The 21,655-nt window shown below is 44.2% G+C and overlaps 1 protein-coding gene across 1 annotated transcript in view; it reads left to right on the forward strand.

Moving 5' to 3' along the window:
* Positions 1-7,008: 7,008 nt before the first annotated feature.
* LOC147709665 (extracellular calcium-sensing receptor-like) overlaps positions 7,009-21,655 on the forward strand; it is a 57,846-nt gene continuing 43,199 nt past the window's right edge. Inside the window, exon 1 of the mRNA XM_086926063.1 lies at positions 7,009-7,710. Coding sequence (XP_086782189.1) covers positions 7,009-7,710 — 702 coding nt within the window. The remainder of the gene's footprint in view (positions 7,711-21,655) is intronic.

The raw sequence follows: 21,655 nt of genomic DNA on the forward strand, positions 1-21,655 counted from the left end.
TATTGCACATTTAACATAATAAATTGCCAATTAAGTATTTAAAATTAATTAAAAAACGAATTATTACATAATTGATAAATGATTTATTTACACATTTAACACTATAACATCTCGATTCAACAATTATTAATACATTAATATTATTCTATACATTTTATTTAATTAAATTACTTCGCACCCTATTCCCCTATACACCCACAACCCGCTACGGTACTAAAAACACAAAATTCCAATAAAAAAAATTAATAACTACATAAAACATTTATTACATTTTATATAATTAAATTACCTCCCACCCTATTCCTGTACAGAACTGAAAATGCAAAATTCAAACAAATTTATTTTTGCTAACTACTTACATTTTGGAACATATAATAAAAATACAAACTGGAGGAGCCAAGATGGCCGCGGAGACGGACGTGTAGTCTCCCGGCTCCCGGAGCCTTTGTCTCCCGCACAGCCATCCTGTCCATTATCCTGCTATTGCGTACCAGCGGGATGTTTGGAAACGTTTCCTGACTCTACTGGTGTTCCTCCGATGTCCCTACCTGTTTGCTAACCTGAGGTTTCGTCGAGATACACGCCGACTCCTCTCCTAGCCCTGGACCCGGGACCCGAGATACAGCGCACCGCCTGTGTCTGCTGCAGCTGCGGGGGCTGATCGATCTGGAACGGCGCTGACATCCTGTGTTGGTCGGATGGCTCTGTGGTCGTTTACACCGGGCGCTTGTGTGGAAGGCACTGCTGGCCAGCTGGGAGTCTATTTTACCGCCTCATCTGTGGGACTCTGAAGGTGAGCCGCGCTTTGCTCTCTCCAGTGTCGGAGGAGCCCCCGGCTACCGGGGCTCCTTCCTTGCCTCGCCTCTGCCTGTGCCGAGCGGAGAGGGACGCCTCGATATAAGCCGTCCACGATTGCGGACTTGTCCTGCTCCGAAGGGATTGATTACCGCACCATAGCGCTGACCTCGCCGGTAATCCTGTGTTGTCCCTGGAGGCAGGATCAAGACGGCTGGCTCCCCAACAACTATGGCGGACGGCGCCTCGGCTCCTGCCCGGTGTACCCAGCTCGTACCCGATTGGGAAGCGGACCTGTCTACTGCGCCTCATACCGCGGGGGTAATGAATGATCAACAGACATTTACCCGCGCATCTGTGCTTCGTGCTCTTACTCGACTGCGGGATGAGTGGCGTGTAAACTCGAGACTGTTGAGGGAGAAACTGGATGGGTTTGTGACTGGATCGTGCTATACTTTGCCTGTTTTCTCCCCTCGCTATGTCTATCAGCCTCCGCTGATCCCTGTCAGTGATACATTGTTGCCGCGGGAGTGTGTGACTAAACAGCAACTTCGCGATGATACAGAGTGTGAACTGCGATCTAACCGCCCTGGCGCTGCTACAGTGTCTCTCTCCCCGGTGCGACACTCAACCTCGCCCACGGAGTCCAGGGGACTGCTGCTACAACATCCGACTATCCTTTTATACTGTGCCTATTCAATGGAGACATCGACACCTTCTGCAATGCAAAGAGTTATTATATTGAAAATGCAGCTCCTTCTATGTGTCGGCTCTGATTGGGACTGGCGACGTCCATTTTGTCCCTGGACATTTCTTCATCATCGAGTGCGGCCATTTTGCTTCTTTGTTCTCACTGGGGCGGGCTTTCTCCTTTTCTCCGACGGTTGTGGCCTCTCACGGGGGGTGGATACGTGGGGTCACCCAAGATCGGGCCAGGGCTAGGTGATTTCTTTAGTGTGATGGACGCATTGACGGGCGGGGACTAGAATGGGACTGCTTTTTGTCTGATTTACTCGCACATTTGGAAATGACTCTCCCCACCTGCAGTTCTGCTTGCTACTTCTGTTGTGCTGATGGTACTTGGGGTGGGGAATGCTTACGGGGCCGGTGGTGACCGGGAGTATGTTGAACTTACCTCCTCCCGCCTTTTCTGAGAGTTGGAGATTGGGATGGTCTTTTCTCACTCTCTCTATTCTCTTTCCCACTTGGGGGTTCTCTTGGGGCGACAGGCATGCCTATTGGGGGGGGGGGGAGGCCGTGGCCTTCCGCTGGTATGCAGGGTGGGGGGATGGGATGTGTTTTATGTTTTCTCTTTGTTTCTATGGCCCTCTTTCTTTTTCTTCTCTTCTTCTGTTTCTTTTTCGTCTACACCTCTTCGCTTCCTTTGGGGTCGGGGTTCAGTGTTATTAGGGAGTTTATTGTATCGTATCATTATGTGACATAGCGGTTGGTCCTAGTTCTTTGATGGTGGTCAATTGCTTTCTGACAAATGCCTTCCTCTATCACGCCTCCTTCCGGGTCCTCCTTGAATGATGATAGCTATCCTGGTCAGTGATTAGCTTCGACTCTCTTCGTAGTTTTATAAATTGTACTCGACAAAATCATAAAATTAAACCTTTTTCTATCCTCCTGCTATGGTTCTATGTTCCACACGATACTCTTCGCTCAGAGACTGCTTTAACGGCGTTCTGTCCTATTGGTTCTTTTTTATCCTTTTCCCATATGTCATAGCGGCCGGCCCGAGGGGTTGTAGGCAGACGCTGTGTATTGTGCATTTTACAAATAAAGGTTTAAAAAAAAAAAAAAAAAAAATACAAACAAATCTTATACAAAAAATACATGCATCACACACACATAAAGTATATACTAACATACATAATATTAATACAAAAATCGATATTTTTAAGGTCTCTTTTTGCAAATGATATTAAACACTTCAATATTTTTTACATCTATATTTTTGCAAATGATATTAAACACTGATATTTTTTACATCAATATTACTTTCCAAAGTCGATATTCTGCACCATGATATTTTGTCTGTTGATATTCTTGAGCCACAATATTTTTGCAACAATATTCAGGTACGTCGATACTTGTGATTCGATATTTAGTCTCTGCAACCACTGCCACTTGTGACACTAAAAACGTGGTATATTTATTGAAATGCCTCTGCCGTCTGGCATACATTGGGAAAACTGAACGAAAAATCTAAACCAGGCTCAATGAACATAAAAGCAATATCAGGACGAATACCAGAAATCTGTCATAGCCTCACACTTTTTGGCATAGAAGCAAGAAGCACAACATCACCCAGCTCTGTTTCATGTTGTTAGAGGCTGTAAGCTTACGTAAAGGCAGGAAGAACCACAAACATCTTCTACAGCGAGAAACCTACTGTATACAATTGCTGGATACCCTTATGCTTAATGGACTTAATGATCGTATTGAATTTAGCTGCTTCCTATAAGCTTTTTCTATAATTTACGTTTTGCTAGATGTAAATTTATTTCCTCAGATTCTCTGTTGTGATTGCTTTGCAATGCTTTCTAATGCTCTCTGGTTGATCATTCTCACTGTTTCCTACTTTTCACCACACTTTACCCTTCCTACTGGCTTTTGTGAAATTTTTCGCTTTCATATTTACCCCTTATTGTTTACCTACCATAACAGTTTTACCATTAATGAAATGGGGCAACCCAAATGGTATGGACCTGGGTTTATGGCGATATAAATAAACAGTGGTCCAGAATAAGCATGGGCGAATTTTGCCAATTCGCGATCCGCGAATTTGCGGATTTGCGAATTCGCGATCCGCAAAATTCGCGAATTTTTGGTTTTTTGCATGTTCGCGGGGTTTTTTGCGTGTTCGCGGGGTTTTTTGCGTGTTCGCAGGGATTTTTGCGTCTTCTCGAGCGGCTTGCATAGCGAAGTGACCCATGCAGTCATTTATGGGAGAGGGAGAGAGATAGATAGATAGATAGATAGATAGATAGATAGATAGATAGATAGATAGATAGATAGAAAGAGAGAGAAATAGAGGGAAAGAGAGAGGGAGAGAGAGAACGAGAGAAAGAAAGAGAGGCCAGATCTCTGAAGGGCCATATTCCTGAGTTGCCCCTACAGAACATACAGCTTTTTATTTTTAGCAAAATGCATATGAAAATTGTGCTGTAAAGGTCTCTTTTAGTTTAACCCCTCCTGACAACTTAAAATGGGTGTATTTGCCATCCTCTCCCTTCTTCCTGTTGTTTATATCTGTAAGTGCTTCCTGATGAGGTTTAATTCCTCGGACAGGTGCCTCGTTGCCTACTTGTAACTATTCTCTGACCCTGCTTCAAGGGTCAGAGCAGGGTCAGAGAATAGTTGCAAGTAGGCAACGAGGCGCCAGGAAGCAATTAGCAGCAGGTGTCCAAGTTGAAGTGAATTTGTTTGTAACCCTTTTGTAAAAGGTTACAAAGAAATTAGGTTCAACTTTTGCACCTGCTGCTGTAAACCTTGCTAGGCTGAAAATTCGTCCCCGCTGATTCGCGGATTTTACCGGAAAATCCGCAAATTCGCCCGCGAAACGGATTTTACGCCCACCCTTAGTCCAGAACCTATTTCTTTATATTTTGATCCAATCAGTATATATTCATGGAGTCAAATATTCATGAGCATTCCTATTGAATCTGCTCCAACACACATATGTACTTGAGTTACTTCAAAGAAAAAACTACCACTACAACAACAGTACATCCAAAAAGAGTACAATATTTAATTCGTTGTCTCTGGTCAAGTAATTGACAATCCACAGAGTTTCTCATTAATTTAGAATTGGAGGTTGCCCAAAGGAGCGTGCAAAAAGGAAGTGATCAGAATGTGTCCAGTGAGTGAAAAGAAGGAAAAGAAATTCAGAATAATAATCATAAAATATTCACATTGATATTATACAATAACGGTTTCACAATTTTCCGTATCAAAACTACCTGGCCACACAAGATAATGATTAATAACCACTGGTATCAGAATAATATAGACAAGGACATCTATGTCAATTGTGCACACTTTTTATATAACAGCAATGGGTCCAAGGTAGGAGTAATAGCGTCAACGTTTCGACTCAGCTTAAGGCCAGCCGGTGAGTTAGACCTGGGCCATGCGAGTCTTCATCAGTACAAATATTAGTAGGGCAGCCAAGGGTTGTAGATGACCCCTAGGGCGAAGGGCAAACAAGGTATATATCCTCAGTAAGCCGAGTAGAATTAACTCCTTTTCAAAGATGATTGAATCATCCCCGGAAATAACAGTCACAATATTCGTCAGAATATCCTAAGCTGGAGTTATCTCAGAACAGTCGTATGTAGGAATCAACTCAAGCTCCTGTCTCAACCGATCAGGAAGCTCTAATCAGTCGTTTGTTTGATTCAAATCGCGCTCCTGTCCCAATCAATCAGGAAGCGTCCCCAAAGAGTTCTGAGACCCAAGAGCCGCCGAGGCAGGGACTTGAACCCTGGTTCCCGGGCCAGACCTCTGCATCAGGGTCTGCCGCTCTAACCATTGAGCCACACTTCTCCAGGAGTGCATGTGCCACCTTCTTCATAAACTAGAGATATCTCAGCCAGAAAATCTGGACTGATAGTCACACTCTCCCAGACATCACAGACATTGTGGCCACTCAGTGGAAGGCTAATATGAACCTTACTTTCCCTTTACAAATAATCAGGTGGAACTGATTGAGGAATAAAGACCGCTGGCATCTTTTATGATGTCATTAGGAGTGTGCCGATTCAATAAAAACATTAAGCTTGCAAAGTCTGTAAAGAAAGCTTGTGAGCCAGAAGCCTGGAATTAGCTTCAATAGTTTATGGGTCTGTGGATTATTACTCCAAATTTGTATGGGATTATGCAAGTAAAGTTAGACTTTTGTTACCAACAATGAAGAAAGGGGGGTTAATTAAAAGATGAAAAGCAAAGAAGTAGCTCCATCAAATGTAAACTGATGCCAAACATTTGCATCCCACAATCTCAACAATAAAATTATAGCTATCAGTTGGGTAAGGTATATAGAGACACATGCATGTACATCATAATATAAATAAATCAGTCCACTATATGTTCCAAAATTTAGATCGACTTACTGATACATGTATTAATTCTATGTTAAAATATCAAAGTAACAAAACTCAAAATAATGATTACTGGGGATGGCCAAGGATTGTTTCCTTAAGTTCTTCTTTAACTTTCTTAAGGATTTATGTTTCTCTTAGCAGTCTCCTCTTAGTTTGAAATGACAAATGCCAATCTGCTTCTGCTCAAGCAGACGATCTGTGCATTAGAACAATACTGCCATTTGTAATTTCTATTGTAATTGTAATTTTCATTTACAGCATTTGATTATTGCATGTCCTTTTAGTTGTTTGCACATTTTCAAGTTCATTATATATGTGTGCTGTGTGGAACTGATTTATATTTTTAAGTATGGTTCATAAAATCTTTACTGCATTTCCAAATCATTAATATATTGCATCCAACTTATCTGAATAGACACGTCAGTGAAAGAATGCCCATGCAAAATTAATTTCTTCATATCAATACGTAAGCTTGTATATTGTAGGAATTTATTAAGAAAATGTACATATATATTTCCTTTACAGTCATCAGCCTTTTGTAACATTGATAAAAGCATCCAGTAACATATTAAGAATGACTTACATTTTCTGTATATAAATTATAGCCCCAAATCCTCAGTATCTGTCACATGAAAGCATTAAACATTGAACAAACATAAGAAAATTGAAAGCTGAAAAATCGAATGCAAAATGGGTAAATGATACTAGAAGTAGAGATTTTGATGATTTGAAAAACGAAGAAAGGAATCAATGGTTTTAGCTCTGCTGGAGATTGTTTTATCCACACGTTGAAGTGTTGACTTGTGAGTTTTTGATGATAATGCTGCTCTTGTGAAGACCTCTCGGGGCTGTCAAGGTTTGAAAACATGTGCAAACCTACAACTGCAAAATGATTGACACTGTGGCTTCCTTGGCTAAAGAATGTTTTCTTAAGAAGTGTCCTAATTTTTCTTCTCTTCTATAGATTAGTCATGGAGCCATGCTATCAGCTCTGAGCGACAAGCTTCAGTTTCCCTCATTTTTACGCACAGTGCCAAGCAACAAATTCGAAAACATTGCACTGCCCCAGCTGATCAGACGTTTCCAATGGTTCTGGGTAGGGATGATAGTGGTGGACAATGATGTGGGAGAGAAGGTTGTTCATGCGATACGACAAGGTATCGAGATGAATGGGGGTTGTGTGGTGTTTGCGGTTAAGATCCATTTGAATTACACCAAGAATAAGGTCCTCAAGGTGGTGGAAGTAATAAAGAAGCATTCAGTCAACGTAATCATCCTGCACAGTCCGGAGATGCACGTCATAGCTTTAATGGATGCTCTTTACGAACACCACGTCACAGGGAAGGTGTTTGTTGCTTCTGCTTCATTCCAGATCACTCCAGGACTGTTCACCAGACAGGCCTGGGAAGTGTTGAATGGGACAGTAGGCTTGGGGCACAACACAAGTCAAATGGCAGGTTTTTGGGAGTTCCTGAGCCACCTTCACCCATCCACATCTACAGGAGAAACATTTATAAAGCTCTTTTGGGAAAAGGCATTTGATTGCAAATGGGCACAATCTCAAGGAAATTTCACAGCACCAGGGGATTCACGTCCTGATGCAAGACCTTGCTCCGGTGAAGAAGCATTAGAAAAGGTGGCCAGAGATCTATTTGAACTAAATGATCTGAGTTACACTCAGCATGCATACCTTGCAGTTCATGTGTATGCGCATGCACTGAATGCACTTATTTTATGCAAGCCAGGCACTGGGCCTTTTGCGAATGGAACATGTGCCAAATCCAGTGACATTCAGCCATGGCAGGTAAGTGTGAAACTACTTCCTGAAACATAATAGTATTCAATAAAACTCCATGGAATGACCTGGATACTTACTGGTAATCTTCATTACTCTGACTCCAGGAAGTCAACGCAATGCTGCTATTTCAACCCCAGACCTCCTGGGTGAGAGGTTGGGGAAGGGGGATGAGGACGGTGATGAGGAAGACCTGGATTCAGAGTAATGAAGATTACTAGTAAGTAACCGGGTCATTACCTTTTCCCGCATCTTCTTTATCCCAGCCCTTAGGTGGAGGGCATACTCAAGCTTAAGTCAAACAGCCGAGACACACAAATTAATTCTAGTGAATTTATTGTTTCAATACCTGGTGAAGTTACACTGAGTTTACTAATCCCAGTACTTTTACCCCAAAGTCTTACGAGGAATCGTCTCCCACCTGCAATCTGTAGTGAGTAATAAATGTGTGTGGGGTAGAAAATTAATGCAAAAAGAGCAATTGATGGACAAAATGCAGAACAATGTCATACATTCACCCCAGTGCAGAGATCTGGGCCTAAATACATCGTTTTTTTGCTCACCATGCCATTCCAGTTTGGACCCAGCCATATGCAAATCAGTCTTGACCCTGCACCCCAATGGGAACAGTCCAGCCCGAACTGCCAGGCCAGGTCCTCCCTGGACGGGAAACAAGCATCCTAAGACCGGTTTTGTGCTTTCAGCCCTCATCAGCCAGGATAGCTTTACTTCAGTGGCATGGAGAGCACGGGACCCACGTCTGGGCATACCTGTTCCACTCGGGGCGACAAATGCAAAAAAAACAATTGATGGACAGAATGCAGAATAATGTCATATATTCACACCAGTACTGAGATCTGGGCCCAAATCCATTGTTTTTTGCTCACCATGCCATTCCAGTTTGGACCCAGCCATATGTAAATCAGTCTTGACCCTGCATCCCAATGGGAACCGTTCAGCTTGAACCGCTTGGCCAGGACCTCCCTGGACTGGAAATAAGCTTCCTAGGACCAGTTTCGGGCTTTCCGCCCTCATTAGTTCTGCATTCCGTCCATCAATTGTGTGACGTTTGCTTTCTCGCCCTACGTGCACCAGGTATGCCCAGACGTGGGTCCTGGGCTCATTGTGCCACTGGAATCAAGCTATCCTGGCTGAAGAGGGGTGAAACCAGTCCTAGGATGCTTGTTTCCGGTCCAGGGAGGACCTGGCTTGGCAGTTCGGGCTGGACTGTTCCCATGAGGCACTGGGTCAAGACTGATTTGCATATGGCCAGGTCTAAACTGGGGTGGCATGGTGAGCAAAAGAATTATGGATTTAACCCAGATCTCTTGACTGGGGCGTAAATGTTTTGATTTGTTCTGCTTTCTGTCCATCAATTGTGTGTCTTTTGCTATAGGGTAATCAGGCAGTGCTCGATGGGCTTGTCTGACAGATCAGTGTATCGGCTGTTTCTTAGCAGGTGGTGGGCCGTTTTTATGGCCATTCTGGCTGGGTTTACTGTTGATTTCCCTAATCTTACTACAAACATTACCTGCAGCAAACAAAATGCATACTCTCTCCCATACCTTGCAAATTAACCATACAGTGTGTCTTTACAGGCTCAAAACTGGCCTTGTTTGCCAGTGTGGGCCAGTTTTATTAGCTGTCCGGTTCTTTAATGGGGGCCACTTTTATTTTGATGCCCGGGCATATTTTTGGTCGAAGTCCGATCCTGCACAAATGTCTTTCATTGAAAAGGTGCCATGAAGTAGATACTTCACGAGTGGAACTTTCTTTAATCCCTCCTGACAGATGTTTCATTTCTGACTCATAAGCAAAGGTTACTTATAACCCTTTACTCAGTGTATAAGTGGATTATTTAAACCTTGCCCAACAAGCCAGAAGGTAACACATTTTCTTGATTGAAGCTGTTTGCTCAACATAAAATCAGAGTGTGTGGTGTACATCCAGCATATGAACTTTTTATTTCCTGTAAGGGTACATCAAAGGTGATAAAAAGAAAGGAGCACTAGATCCTGATAGACATGAAATAAGACAGATCCATTTTTAGAATAACCTTATCTGAAAAGAACCTCAAAAACAGGATCAGTGTGTAATAAGGCACCTAGCCCTCCAATCCTATGACCCAAACAGATAGCTATCAGAAATAAAGTCTTATATAGCACCATCTTCAGATCCTCTGTCTCTAGGGTTCATAGAAGGAGAATGAAGAACTCTTACAACTAAGGGGACAACCCAAGAGGGTACAGGAGAATGAGAAACAGGTGAGTCTAGTGAATAACCTTTAAGTAATGTTACTAATCAATTGTCCATATCTACGCAGTTTGTACCTCTAAAGGCTCAGATTGCCACCCACTGACTCCTAAGTTTGGACACGGCTAAACTCAGGAGGAAACCATCCCTCAAAACATCTAACACTTTTGCTGGATCACGAAGGACAGGAAGAAGACCTCTAAGATTGCACCATATTGAGAAGGACGTCCAGTGCTGGTTGCAAACCTTTAAAATTGATGGGCGCCTTGTGTGCTGAATATCTAATGCTGCCACCGCCAAACAGATTCTGTGAGAAATTAGCCTGAGTTAATAGCACTGCCCTTAATTATTTCCTGTTTGAAGACCTGGATATCTTGTGAGCCCCATTTTTCCTGGACCTCTCATTACTCTAAGGTTGCTCTCTAACCTGTTCCACTTGCATCCGTGGTGTCTATCTTGGGGAGAAGAGGCAGGAAGGGACAACCTCTGGTCAGAATCTCTGCATGAAGCCACCACTGGAGAGAGGGTGAAATTTGATGAGTTGACGGAATCAGATACTCACCTATGATAAGGGGTTTTAATGCTCACATAGGTGTCTTACCAATGGACACATGTGCAAACTAGCCCACAGGACCAAGGATACTATGGATGCATATCCCCCTGGACTGTTAACCATTCACTGGCTGTCACCCTTTGCCTGGATAGGAGACCCTGCAGATTGGAAAGAAGTTTTATCCTTCTGTACTCTGGTAAGAACACTCTTCCCTCTTCTGAATAGAATAGACCTCCAATTAAATGGATTTCTTGTACCAAGATGAGATGTGGTTTGGACTGGTTTATCAGAAATCCGTGTTCTTCCAGTATTTTGATCACTATCGCTACATCTTCCAATGTCTTAGAAAAAAGAAAGAGGTAATCAACCAATTGTCGAGGCAAGGGAAGCATGACATTCCTAAAGAATGTAATCTACCTAACACTGGGGCCAAGAGTTTTGTACATTTTCTTGGTGCTGTTGCCAAATCAAATGGAAGGGCCTTATACTGGTGATAGTTGCCTTAAATGCAGAATCCGAGGAACTTCTGAGATGATTTGTACATTGACACATGCAGATAGGCATCTAACAGGTCTATTGTTACCATACATTCTGATTTTCTCTGGACTGGAAAGGTGCTTGTCAAAATTATCATTTTGAATGTCTAGTATGGAATAAATGTATTGACATTTTTCAACTCTACAACTGGCCTAAACCCCCCTGACAACTTTTGTACCAGAACGATTATTGAATCCTACATGGAGAAAAAGGAGAGTGTGCATGAATGGTTTGGTCGGCCCTAGAGGGCCGACCAAACAGTCAGGGCCCACAGTATTGGGCTAGTCACTCCTCCCTTGCCCTCCAGCTGACCTGTCCACCCACCTGCCCCCAACCAAACCCTTCTGCTTTCTCGCAGTGCGAGAAGCAGATACATAAAATGTTAGTTTTACCATTTTATGTTTCTGCTTCTCGCACTGTGAGAAAGCATTGGGGCGAGTCCTCCACCCTAATGGAGGAGCCGCCCCTGAAGGGTTGATGACAAATACAAACCATTTTCCATTTGTTACGCAAACCCTTAAAAACTTTTAGCAAAGACTGGATCGTGTAACTAGTGCAGGTACTTGTACTTACTGCAAAGTTTGAAGCCACATGTGACTTTTTAATTGCTGCTTCCACCTTATCTACCACCTGAGGGAATACTACCTCCTATGAAATTATATCTCCCTGGGAGAAGAGACCCGCCATGAGCGAGCCTACTTTTTCTGTAGGAGGGAACTCTTGGGCAAAGGTCTGTAAGGGATAACTGTGAACCAAGAATCTGGGAGACGACTGAAGATAAACGTCCTTCCAATGTGTTGGCAACACTTTTCTTATTATTTCATTAACAGGCAATGATTCTGTTTCTCTTCATTGAGAGTGCCTGAAAAAGCCTTCCTCATTGGACAACTCTCAGGCTACCAGCAAGTCTAGGTTCTCTCTCAGATGTTGAAGTATATCTGAAAGCTCCTGTCCCGGACATAATGCTCTTCGACATCATCCTTGTCAATGAGGTCCTCAGCATCCCCGTTTCTGTCAAACAAATGCTGCCTCTACTTCGTTCTTAATCATCTTTTGTATAGCAGCTAAGGTTATTGGGTCATATGTTTAAAGGCAATTTTGTGATCGCAAACGCCAAAATTCACAGAATTTCGGCATTTGCGATCGCAAATCACCAGTGTCAAATGTATGACACAAAACACCCCAGGCAAAATAAGGAATCACAAATTTTCCAATTCCCTATTTTGTGATTGCATTTAAGGAATCGCAAATTGCGATTCCTTAAATGCAATGTAAGAAGCACAGAAAAAGTGCAATTTGGACTTAAGCAATCGAAAATCAACACCAACTTCAAGTTGGTGGCAAAGGGGTGCAACAGGGTGTCCTTTTGACACCCTGGCACCCTTGAAATTGCATTCACAATTTGCGATTCTCTAATTGGATATCGTAAATTGAGAATGTCTTCCCATTCATTCCTATGGGCCTCTAGGCCCATAGGAATAAATGGGGAGGTATTCCTTAATTGAGGTATTCCTTAATTGCGAATTAAGGAATATGTAGGATTCGCAAAATGTATTGCAAATACTACATACATAGGGGTCCATTAGTCTGCCCGCCATCCCATCGCGTATAGGGACCGGCCACCATTAGGGCAGGGGTCCCGTGGGGGTATTATGATGCGCCCTCCACAGTGGCAGGTGCATCATGCATGTTTAACATTGTGGCGGGCGGTGCTCTCAGCACTGCCCGCCACAATGCTAAAAATGCTTTTGATGCATTTGCATACACATGTGTATGCAAATGCAGGGGGGTACCACAGGTACCCCCCACGTGCACCCCCCACCTCGCCTTTACCATTAGGGGCCCGCAGGGGGACTCCAAAGTAAAGACTGCATGCCTTTCCGTGGCGGCATTGCCGCCACGGAAAGGCATCTGAATGAGGCCATCATAATATGTCTGGCGGTGTCTGATAGACACCGCCAGCCATATGAACCTTTTCCGCCCCGGACACAAGGCAACCGGGGCGGAAAAGTTGCGGACGGTGTTTCTGTCCGCCGCAGTTCACCCCCGCCATTGTAATAGGTGGCGGGCGGTCACGGATGTCGGGCGGATCGCTACCGCCTGCATGGCGGTGGCGATCCGCCTGACCTCCTAATGGGCCCCTCAGTTTTTGCAATTCTCAAATAGCAATTCGCAAAAAAATCGCTATTTGAGAATTGCAAATGGGCATTTTCATACATATGGCCCATTGTGTCCTACTGCACAATTGGTGGACCTGACTTCCCTTCCTCCTGAGAAGAGGGATCTACATGAGTCCTCTTCATAAGTGCCTTTCCTGCCTCCACTCTAAAGCACACACACAAAGGCAGTATTCCTACTTCCTTAAATATTGTTTGCTTAGCAATCAAATCTCCTTTGAAAGGAGAGTTTAATATAAATACATATATTTATATGTTTTAAAAAATTGAGGGCTGGGTGCCCAACCCCACGAACCACATGGCAATTGCCTTTCATTAAAAAACATAGAAAAAAAACCAAGTTAAAGTGACTCTATATTTAGGTGAAATGTTAATTAAAACATTCTGTTGTAAACCAAATTACTTGAGATAAATATAACTGGTAAATCTCAGTGGCTGTGTTAGTTTAAAATGATAATTTTAATTGACATTTTAAGTTAACTAAAATGTTCCATTAACCTTTGTTTTTGTGAGTGAAAAAATCGATCTATGATATATTGTATGCATGCAATCCTGCAGATAAGCCAAAAAACCTTAACCTTAGGGTTATTGGACCGTTATATAGTTTTTCTGACTCGTTGAACCGCCGGGCCACTGCAACATACCCATTACACCCGCCTGCTATCTCCTGTGTTTGCCCATCATAACACATTCACTCTAAGGGTAGGAGGGACATAATGACAAACATCAAACGCTTTGTTGAAGGGTGACTCCATAATTAAAATTAAAATCGCATTTTGTTTCAAAACCTATTGTTTTGTTATGTTAACAAAAGCTTATAAAGCGCACGGTCACCAAAGGTTTCATGGCGCTGATCCTGTGTAATAACGTTGCGTACGGACTATTAGTAGGCTTGTTTGAACAGCCATGTTTACAAGGCCCTTCTAAAGCCCAAGAGGTTGTCACAGCTCCTGGTTGTCAATGGGAGAGAATTCCAGATTTTGGGGGCAAGGTAGGAGAACCTACAAACTTCCTGCCGCTTGAGTTTGATGGCTGGATTGGTCAGTAGGTGTAGGTGGGCTGATCGTAAATTGCGCCTAAGGACATGCTTCTGATAGATACATCTGCCGTGTGGATTCCTCACCTTGTGAATATCCCCCTTGCGCCAGCAACATTCGGAAATTCTTTTTCGTAGCCTCGCGCCGACGTGGATAGGACGTCACAGAGACACGGCTCCGCTCGCGACTCCGCTGACGTCACCGACGCCTACAATAGGCCCACGCCGGCGTGATGACATCAGTTCCCTTTTTTCCGCGTCGTCGACGCTAACGGTTATCGGGAATCTCTGTAGCCTACTGGTACATTGTTGCCATTTTGTTGGTTATTTCTGCTTCTCTGTATCCTGTTTCTTCGAAGATGTCATCTAAGAAGACCGGCTTCAAGCCCTGCAGGGAGTGCGGTAAAATGATGTCCATTACCGACCCCCATGAAGACTGCATTTGGTGCTTAAGTTCCGACCATGATGTGGAGGATTGTTCTTCATGTCGGAAGATGAATCCGAAGGCCCTGAGGGAGAGAGAAGCCAAACTTCTGGTTGCGAAGGTGAAAGCTGGAAAGGAGAAGTCGTTGAGGTCTCGTTCTCGAAGGGCGAGGTCGAAGTCCAGGGCGAGGTCGAGATCTGCTTCTCGAGAGAGGTCGTCTTCAAAGTCGGCGTCGGATCATGTTTCGAAGTCGAAGAAGAAGCACAAGAAGAGGAGACATGAGTCCCGACGTCGGTCTGGTAAGGAGTCGGGCTCGAGGTCGAGGTCGAGGTCACCGAAGAAGGTACGTTCGAAGGTGGTTACCCTCGAAGTCTCCGAGCATGAAGGTGAGGCCTCGCCATCTGAGTCGCGTGGGCGATCTCCATCTCCGGCTCCGAAAGCTTCTCCGGTTCCGAGTCCATCTCCGGCGCCGTCCCCGGCCCATGAAGAGGAAGAGGCCCGGGAGGATGTGGATTCCGCGCCTGTCGAAGAGCCGAATCCGATCCCTCTTCAGGACCGGCCTGATGGTTTTCAGCCGCCCTTTCCTGCTCCAGGCCAGGACCCTTCAGCGTTTCTTAACGCTATGTATGGAGTCTTCTCAAGGGCATGGTACCCCTCTGGTGCACCTTCGGGTCCCACGGGTCCATTGGCATTCAGCCTGGGAGTTCCTCACTCCTATCCTCCGGCTCCGTTTGAGGAAAATTAAATTTTGGTCATGATGTGTTCCCTAGCGCGTACCCCACCGACTCCATGTACCAGCTTAAAGTGCATGTAACTTCCCTCCTGTGACAGCTATGAAGACGCAAATACATTTGCGTCCACCGTCAACTTGTCCTCTTTCAGATCCACCATGAATGGATTATATAGTCCGTTCCTAAGTATGCTATGCCACCGTCTTTTTGTAGTACACTTTTCATGTATTCCTGCTCTAGCCAGAGTAGGCCCTGAATTCCTGCCATCTGAACCTCTTTTGTGGCTCCTGACTCTGCCCAGGCTACCTCTCTACTCGTGAACTCTGTCCTACTTTCAGCGCGGCCCCTCGCGCTCAGCTCAAGCCTGCTTTCTGCCAAGACTGACTATAACCTTCGAGTTATCTGTTCCGTTCCCCGAGAATACATTCCTGCCTACTAGATCCTGTAAACATCCTCTCCAGCTGCAGAGCCAAAAGGGCCGACCTGTCTTAATACAAGTAATTCATAGCCTCTGTTGCCATGCTTCCATGGAAGGCCCCGTGCCCCACGCTTCACATATAGACATTCAGGCGCTCATATACGCATCCACAGTTAGCATAGAATAGTCTCTGCCCTAGAGACCTTTCCGCCCAGATAGTATAGTTCCTAAACATCAGATATCAGATATGATAGAAGTACAAGTTGATCTGACATGCCAGACTTCTGTCTCTTTCCGTCCGTGTAAATGTCAAGACCCCTGCACCCCGTCAATCACACGTCATGCAGCTGCGCGCGCATCCAAGCTTCCGATTTCTGCTGACATTGCAACATTCTGTTAGCACCACCCCTTGGTGCCACCCACTTGCGTCACCTATCAGTGACGTTTCTAGCACACACCTCTAGTTCACGCCTAGTTTACGCCTCTTGATGATGTATTGGTACCACGTGTATACTGTTATCTTGTCTTCTCTCAGCTGTTACGCCTCTTACATTGAACCTTATGATGTAAATCAAGTATATAAGCTATGTATTGTCAATAAACGAGAGCGCGCTCATCTATCCCTTCTGACACCCCTGTGGTGGTCAGAACATGATATCCTGATTCCTTTATGAGGAATAAAACCCTTAGAAACTCTAACACCACGGACTCTGTTTTCTTTCTTTCTGATTGAGTTATCATTGATTAAGTACTTACCTGCATAGAAATTAAGAGAGTAAATTAATTATTTACGTCATTTTGGCGCCCGAATAGGGACCCCTCCCCCACCTCACGCGCCGGTAGGTGCGTTGCAATCCGTGTCCCCTGCCATCAGTTAGACGGACTACACGTGTACTGGCAGGATTTCCTGCATCCCCCTCTGACCCACGGAGGTGACGAAGACTGCGATCAGTACCCAGACGAGGCGGTGAGGAGTGCGGAGGATCCCGACCAGAGCCCAGCCGAAAGAAGCAAGGTCCGAGGTGTGAAGAGGCCCACCAGTTTTCCGAAGTTTTCCGAAAGTTCTCCGAAGTTTTCCGAAGTTTCCGAGTCGAGTCCAGTCGAGTTTTCCGAGGCCTTCTGTTTCCGTGCTTCCCGGTGAGTACCATTGCTGGGTCGTATCTAGACGGGTTTGGGTACGCAAGTCCGGTCTGCACTGTTTTTAGGCAGTGTATCTGTACTGTTTAGCAGTATATAAAGTATTCCGAATTTTTGCACTGTTACACCAGTGTATCCGTACCGTTGAGCGGTACATTCAGTGTAGGGGGTAGTTAGCTATGTCTTTTAATGTTTTTATGTGATTAATGTTGTGGTATGAATGTGACTGTTTTATTGTGTATTATTGTATTTCTTGTATCAACTAGCAACTCGTATCAAGGAATAAAGATCTAGCGTTCAAGTAATAAGTAAGCAGGATGCCGTTCCTCAGCAAGTTAAAACAGATCGGAACTAGGAAAGGGTTACTAGAGGAAGAAATTCCTATCCCCCCTAGGGACACTCCAGGCAATTTTATGTATCAAAAACACGGCATAGATGCCATATTATATCTAGATTTATGGGCCGATTACACCAAGCACCTAGATGAGAGACACAGATGGCCTGTTACCGGAACGTGGGATGCTGAGTGCATCATGAGGGTAGAAGAAGCATTATGGAAAAAGAAAGCTAGACAATCTCAGAAGGACGCCATAGAATTTTGGCGTAAGGAATCACGTAAGCGTGCTGACAAAGCACTTCGTAGAGAAGACAGACTTAAAGAATCAGATAAAGAACGAGAAAACGAATTAGTTACTGAAGGGATCCGAGTCAAAACAGAACAAATAGACCGTGCCCGAAATAATCTTGTAAACGGTATGTATCTCATAGCAGATGGGACATCCGAAACTGAATCAGAGATACCGAAAAACTTACCGACACCATTAGTTCCAACTAAAGTAATGCATAAAACTACTAAAGACATATTCCTGAATTCGTATCTAGAGGATGTAGCACCAGCTTACACCAATCTGCCTGTTCGTGCCCTGCCTACTGACAGGGAGGGGGGTGGCACTACGCCCCCAGATCCAGTTCCGCCGGTACCGCGACAAACCTCCCCTGTTCCGCCACCTCCGCCACTTCCTCCACTGAAGACGGATCTACCAAAACCAGTACTACCCGATCTTACTAAAAGACAGATTCAAGTCCAAATCCAGACTCCGCGGAGAGATAATGCCCAAGCATCCGCCTCAGGAGGTGCGACAACGGGTCTACAGACCCCGCCACCGACACACAGATTGCATTTAAAGGACACACAGAATCCTTTCCAGTCTCCCTACTCACCCCGGCTTGAGGCATTCAAAAATAGGATGTCATTTTGCAGATATGATCCCGTACCCGGAAAAGACGATCTAATGGTATTAGCATCACTGCGCTTAAGATCTGCCACCGATAACTTGCTATGCTGTGTAGGAATGCAGGAAGCTCTCGACAGACTATACAAATTCATACAGACAGGGAAAGACCCCGACAGTGTTAAAGCTGCCATGTATAAACAGAAAGTTGACATTCAAAAACAGATATTACGATTCTTCATTAATTGTGTGATAAGAGAACGAGACAGGCCCGGGACAGATCAAAGTGAGTTAGACGCATTAAACAAGTGGGGCCAAAATATAGCAGACGCGAAACATGACAAGGGGACTTGCATAGCCACTATGTCCCAGAAAATTAGAAAGGCAGTATTAACTGCACATCAGGAAGAAAATGATAAAACTTCCTCCGAGGAGGAAGATGAAGATGAAACATCAGGAAAATCTACAGACATTATAGCATATGTAGGTAGGGGAAACTACCTTAGGAAAGGTATCCGTCCGGAGAGCAAGAGAGTCCTTTTCTCTGCTTTAACAAATCCGAATTCTTCTGAGCATCAGTTCCAGGAAACCGATAAAAGGCTTCGAGATCGAGTAGGGTACCATGTACTCAATTCTATGGATGAACAGGAACTAGCCCGGTCAGCCGTGTTGTGGGCCGAAAACCCAGACATATATAATGATGACACGTTAGTGCAGACATTCTTGAACCTTCCCCCGGAAGAACAGAAAATAGCAGGTGTATACATGATTCAGCACCTCCTCATCAAGTTCAGAAACCATCATTCTGATCCAGGTCCCTTACATGAAACATTAGAAGCACTACTCATGGATAGATGGAGAGGTTTTAGTACCAAACTAATACAAATAATTATAGAACAACGACGTAAGTATAACACCTTCCTGAGCTCTGAATATATTCCCGCCCCGCCTCCAGAAAGAAAAATGTACCACATGCAATGCGGTGGTGGCATTGAAAGTCAGAATCCCTTACGAGAAGTACATCCAGTTATGGGTGAGGATCATACTCTGAAACGTGTGTATGTTCACACACCACTGACTAAGTTAGAACTGTTAGAAATGAAGAAATTAGTTCCGTGCCATGATAAAGACCCTGCGGGTTTTCACAGAGAGCTTAAAGACATGTTACTGATGGGAGATTACACGTATGATGATATTATGAAAATGCTAAAGGTACTGTTGCCCACGGGCATTTACGAGAAATTAAAGGAGAAGGATTGGGAAGTGGGAGAGTCAAAGATAGCATGGGCGGAGATAGAAGACGAAGAAAAGAAACGAGTCCCAGGGTTAGGCCTTGGGGATCTGACTAAAGCATTACCAGGTTTAATAGTACAGGTTCTGCCAAGATTATTGACAACTCGAAAGGAAGATTGGGACGCAATCTCGTCCTGTAAACAGAAACAAGATGAAGATACTAGTGACTTTTATTCAAGATTCGAGAAATGTTTCATTATCAATAGTGGTCTAAAAACTAGTAGCGAGTCATATCCACACCTTTTTGTAACAAAATTAGTAGAGAACGCCCTACCACTAGTTAAAAATAGAGTGTACAAGGTTGAAAGTACTTGGCAGGCAAATACGCCATCACAGATGTTACAAATGTTACAATATCACCAGAACAGAATAAGGGAAGAACAAGATCAGGAACAGAAACGTATGAAAGACACGAAAATGAAAATGTTAGTAGCTCAGACAATTCCAGCCGAGGGTCATAGAAAAGGTGGGGCCCAGACCAATCATTCTGCCGCTCCCGTTAAAGGGACATGTAATTATTGCAAGCAGCCAGGTCACTACGTCCATGAATGTCCAGTCCTGAAACATAACATCGAGACAGGTAAAACTAAAGAAAGACCGCGTCCGCCTAGACATGAACAGGGTCAACAACAGACCTCACAGAACGAACAGCCAATGCAGAATACACAGCCTATGCATGATCAGTCCCATACAGTACAGACAGTAGCAGTACCGCAGCCACAGCATGCTCAGACACAGCCCGCTGCCGCAACACGACAAGTATCACAACAGATGTACCAGTATGCCCAGTCAGCATATCCAGATTATCAGCGTTATACATGAAACAGCCTAGGGAGGGAAAGTGATTTGCCTCTTATTGAAATTCCTGTAGATCAAGAAGGTCCTTATGTACATAGTCACGTATTAGGAAAAGACAGAAAGTTTTTAATTGACACAGGGGCAAGTCGCACTACTATAAGTCATAATGAAGTCCCAGGGGCACCCCTCTCAGGCTCACAGAATGTTTCCCTTGGTTTTTCAGGACAGCCTATTGTAAATGAAGTATCAGAACCAGTACCACTAGCTGTGGGTCCATTATCTCGAGTTACAGATTTGTTACTTACGAAATCATGTCCCGAAAATCTGTTAGGAATTAAAACACTGAAGGCTCTAGGAGCTATAATTTGCTGTTCCCCGGAGGGAGTCAGACTCTTTCTACGGGATTTCAAGGGTCATTATGTTCTACGTGACTTTGATGTCAGATTGAGAAATGTACCAGATCACTTATGGGCAAAAGGCCCAGCTGATGTAGGTTGTATGCATATCACACCATACCGTGTTACACTCAAGACAGGAGTTGTTCTACCCAGAATCAGACAATACAAGTTACCACCCGATGCTGTAGTGGCTTTACTGAAAATTATTGAAGAGCTTATCGCCCAGGGAGTGGTCGTAGAGACCGACTCCAATATCTGTAATTCACCCATCATTCCAATTCTTAAACGTACAGACCGCAATGCACCGCCAGTATATCGGCTGGTGATTGATCTTCGAGAACTGAACAAATGCATTGTACCACAGTATCCTGTGGTCCCCGATATCTCCTCCCTGTTAACTGCCATTGATTCAGAAGCAACGTTCTTTACTGTAATCGATCTCAAGAACGCCTTCTTCAGTGTACCCATTGACCCGGAGAGCCAATATCTCTTCGGATTCAGTTTAAATGGACGAAGTTTCAAATTTTCCCGCGCACCTCAAGGATTTACAGAAAGCCCCAGCATCTATAGTCAAGCACTGAAAAGACAACTAGATTGTATCCAAATGCCAGTTAATACCGCTTTACTACAGTACGTCGATGATCTACTGATCACCGCACGAAGTGAGCCCGAATGTGAACAAGCATCTCTGATAGTTTTGCATTTTCTGGCCGACAAGGGACACAAGGTGTCTCCTTCGAAGCTACAATTCTGTGTTCAGCAAGTTGTGTACTTGGGTCACTTGCTGTCCAAAGTGGGGAGACAGCTCACTCCCGATCGCATTCAGTTAATTGTAAACATGCCACGACCCCAGACACAAAAAGAAGTGCGGGCCTTCATAGGCCTCACCTCGTACTGCAGACAATGGATTCCTCAATATGCATTTCTAGCTAAACCACTCATCCAGTAAACAACACAGGAGGCAGCA

This window comes from Lissotriton vulgaris, chromosome 6 (genome assembly GCF_964263255.1).
Source record: "Lissotriton vulgaris chromosome 6, aLisVul1.2, whole genome shotgun sequence".
Classification (NCBI taxonomy): domain Eukaryota; kingdom Metazoa; phylum Chordata; class Amphibia; order Caudata; family Salamandridae; genus Lissotriton; species Lissotriton vulgaris.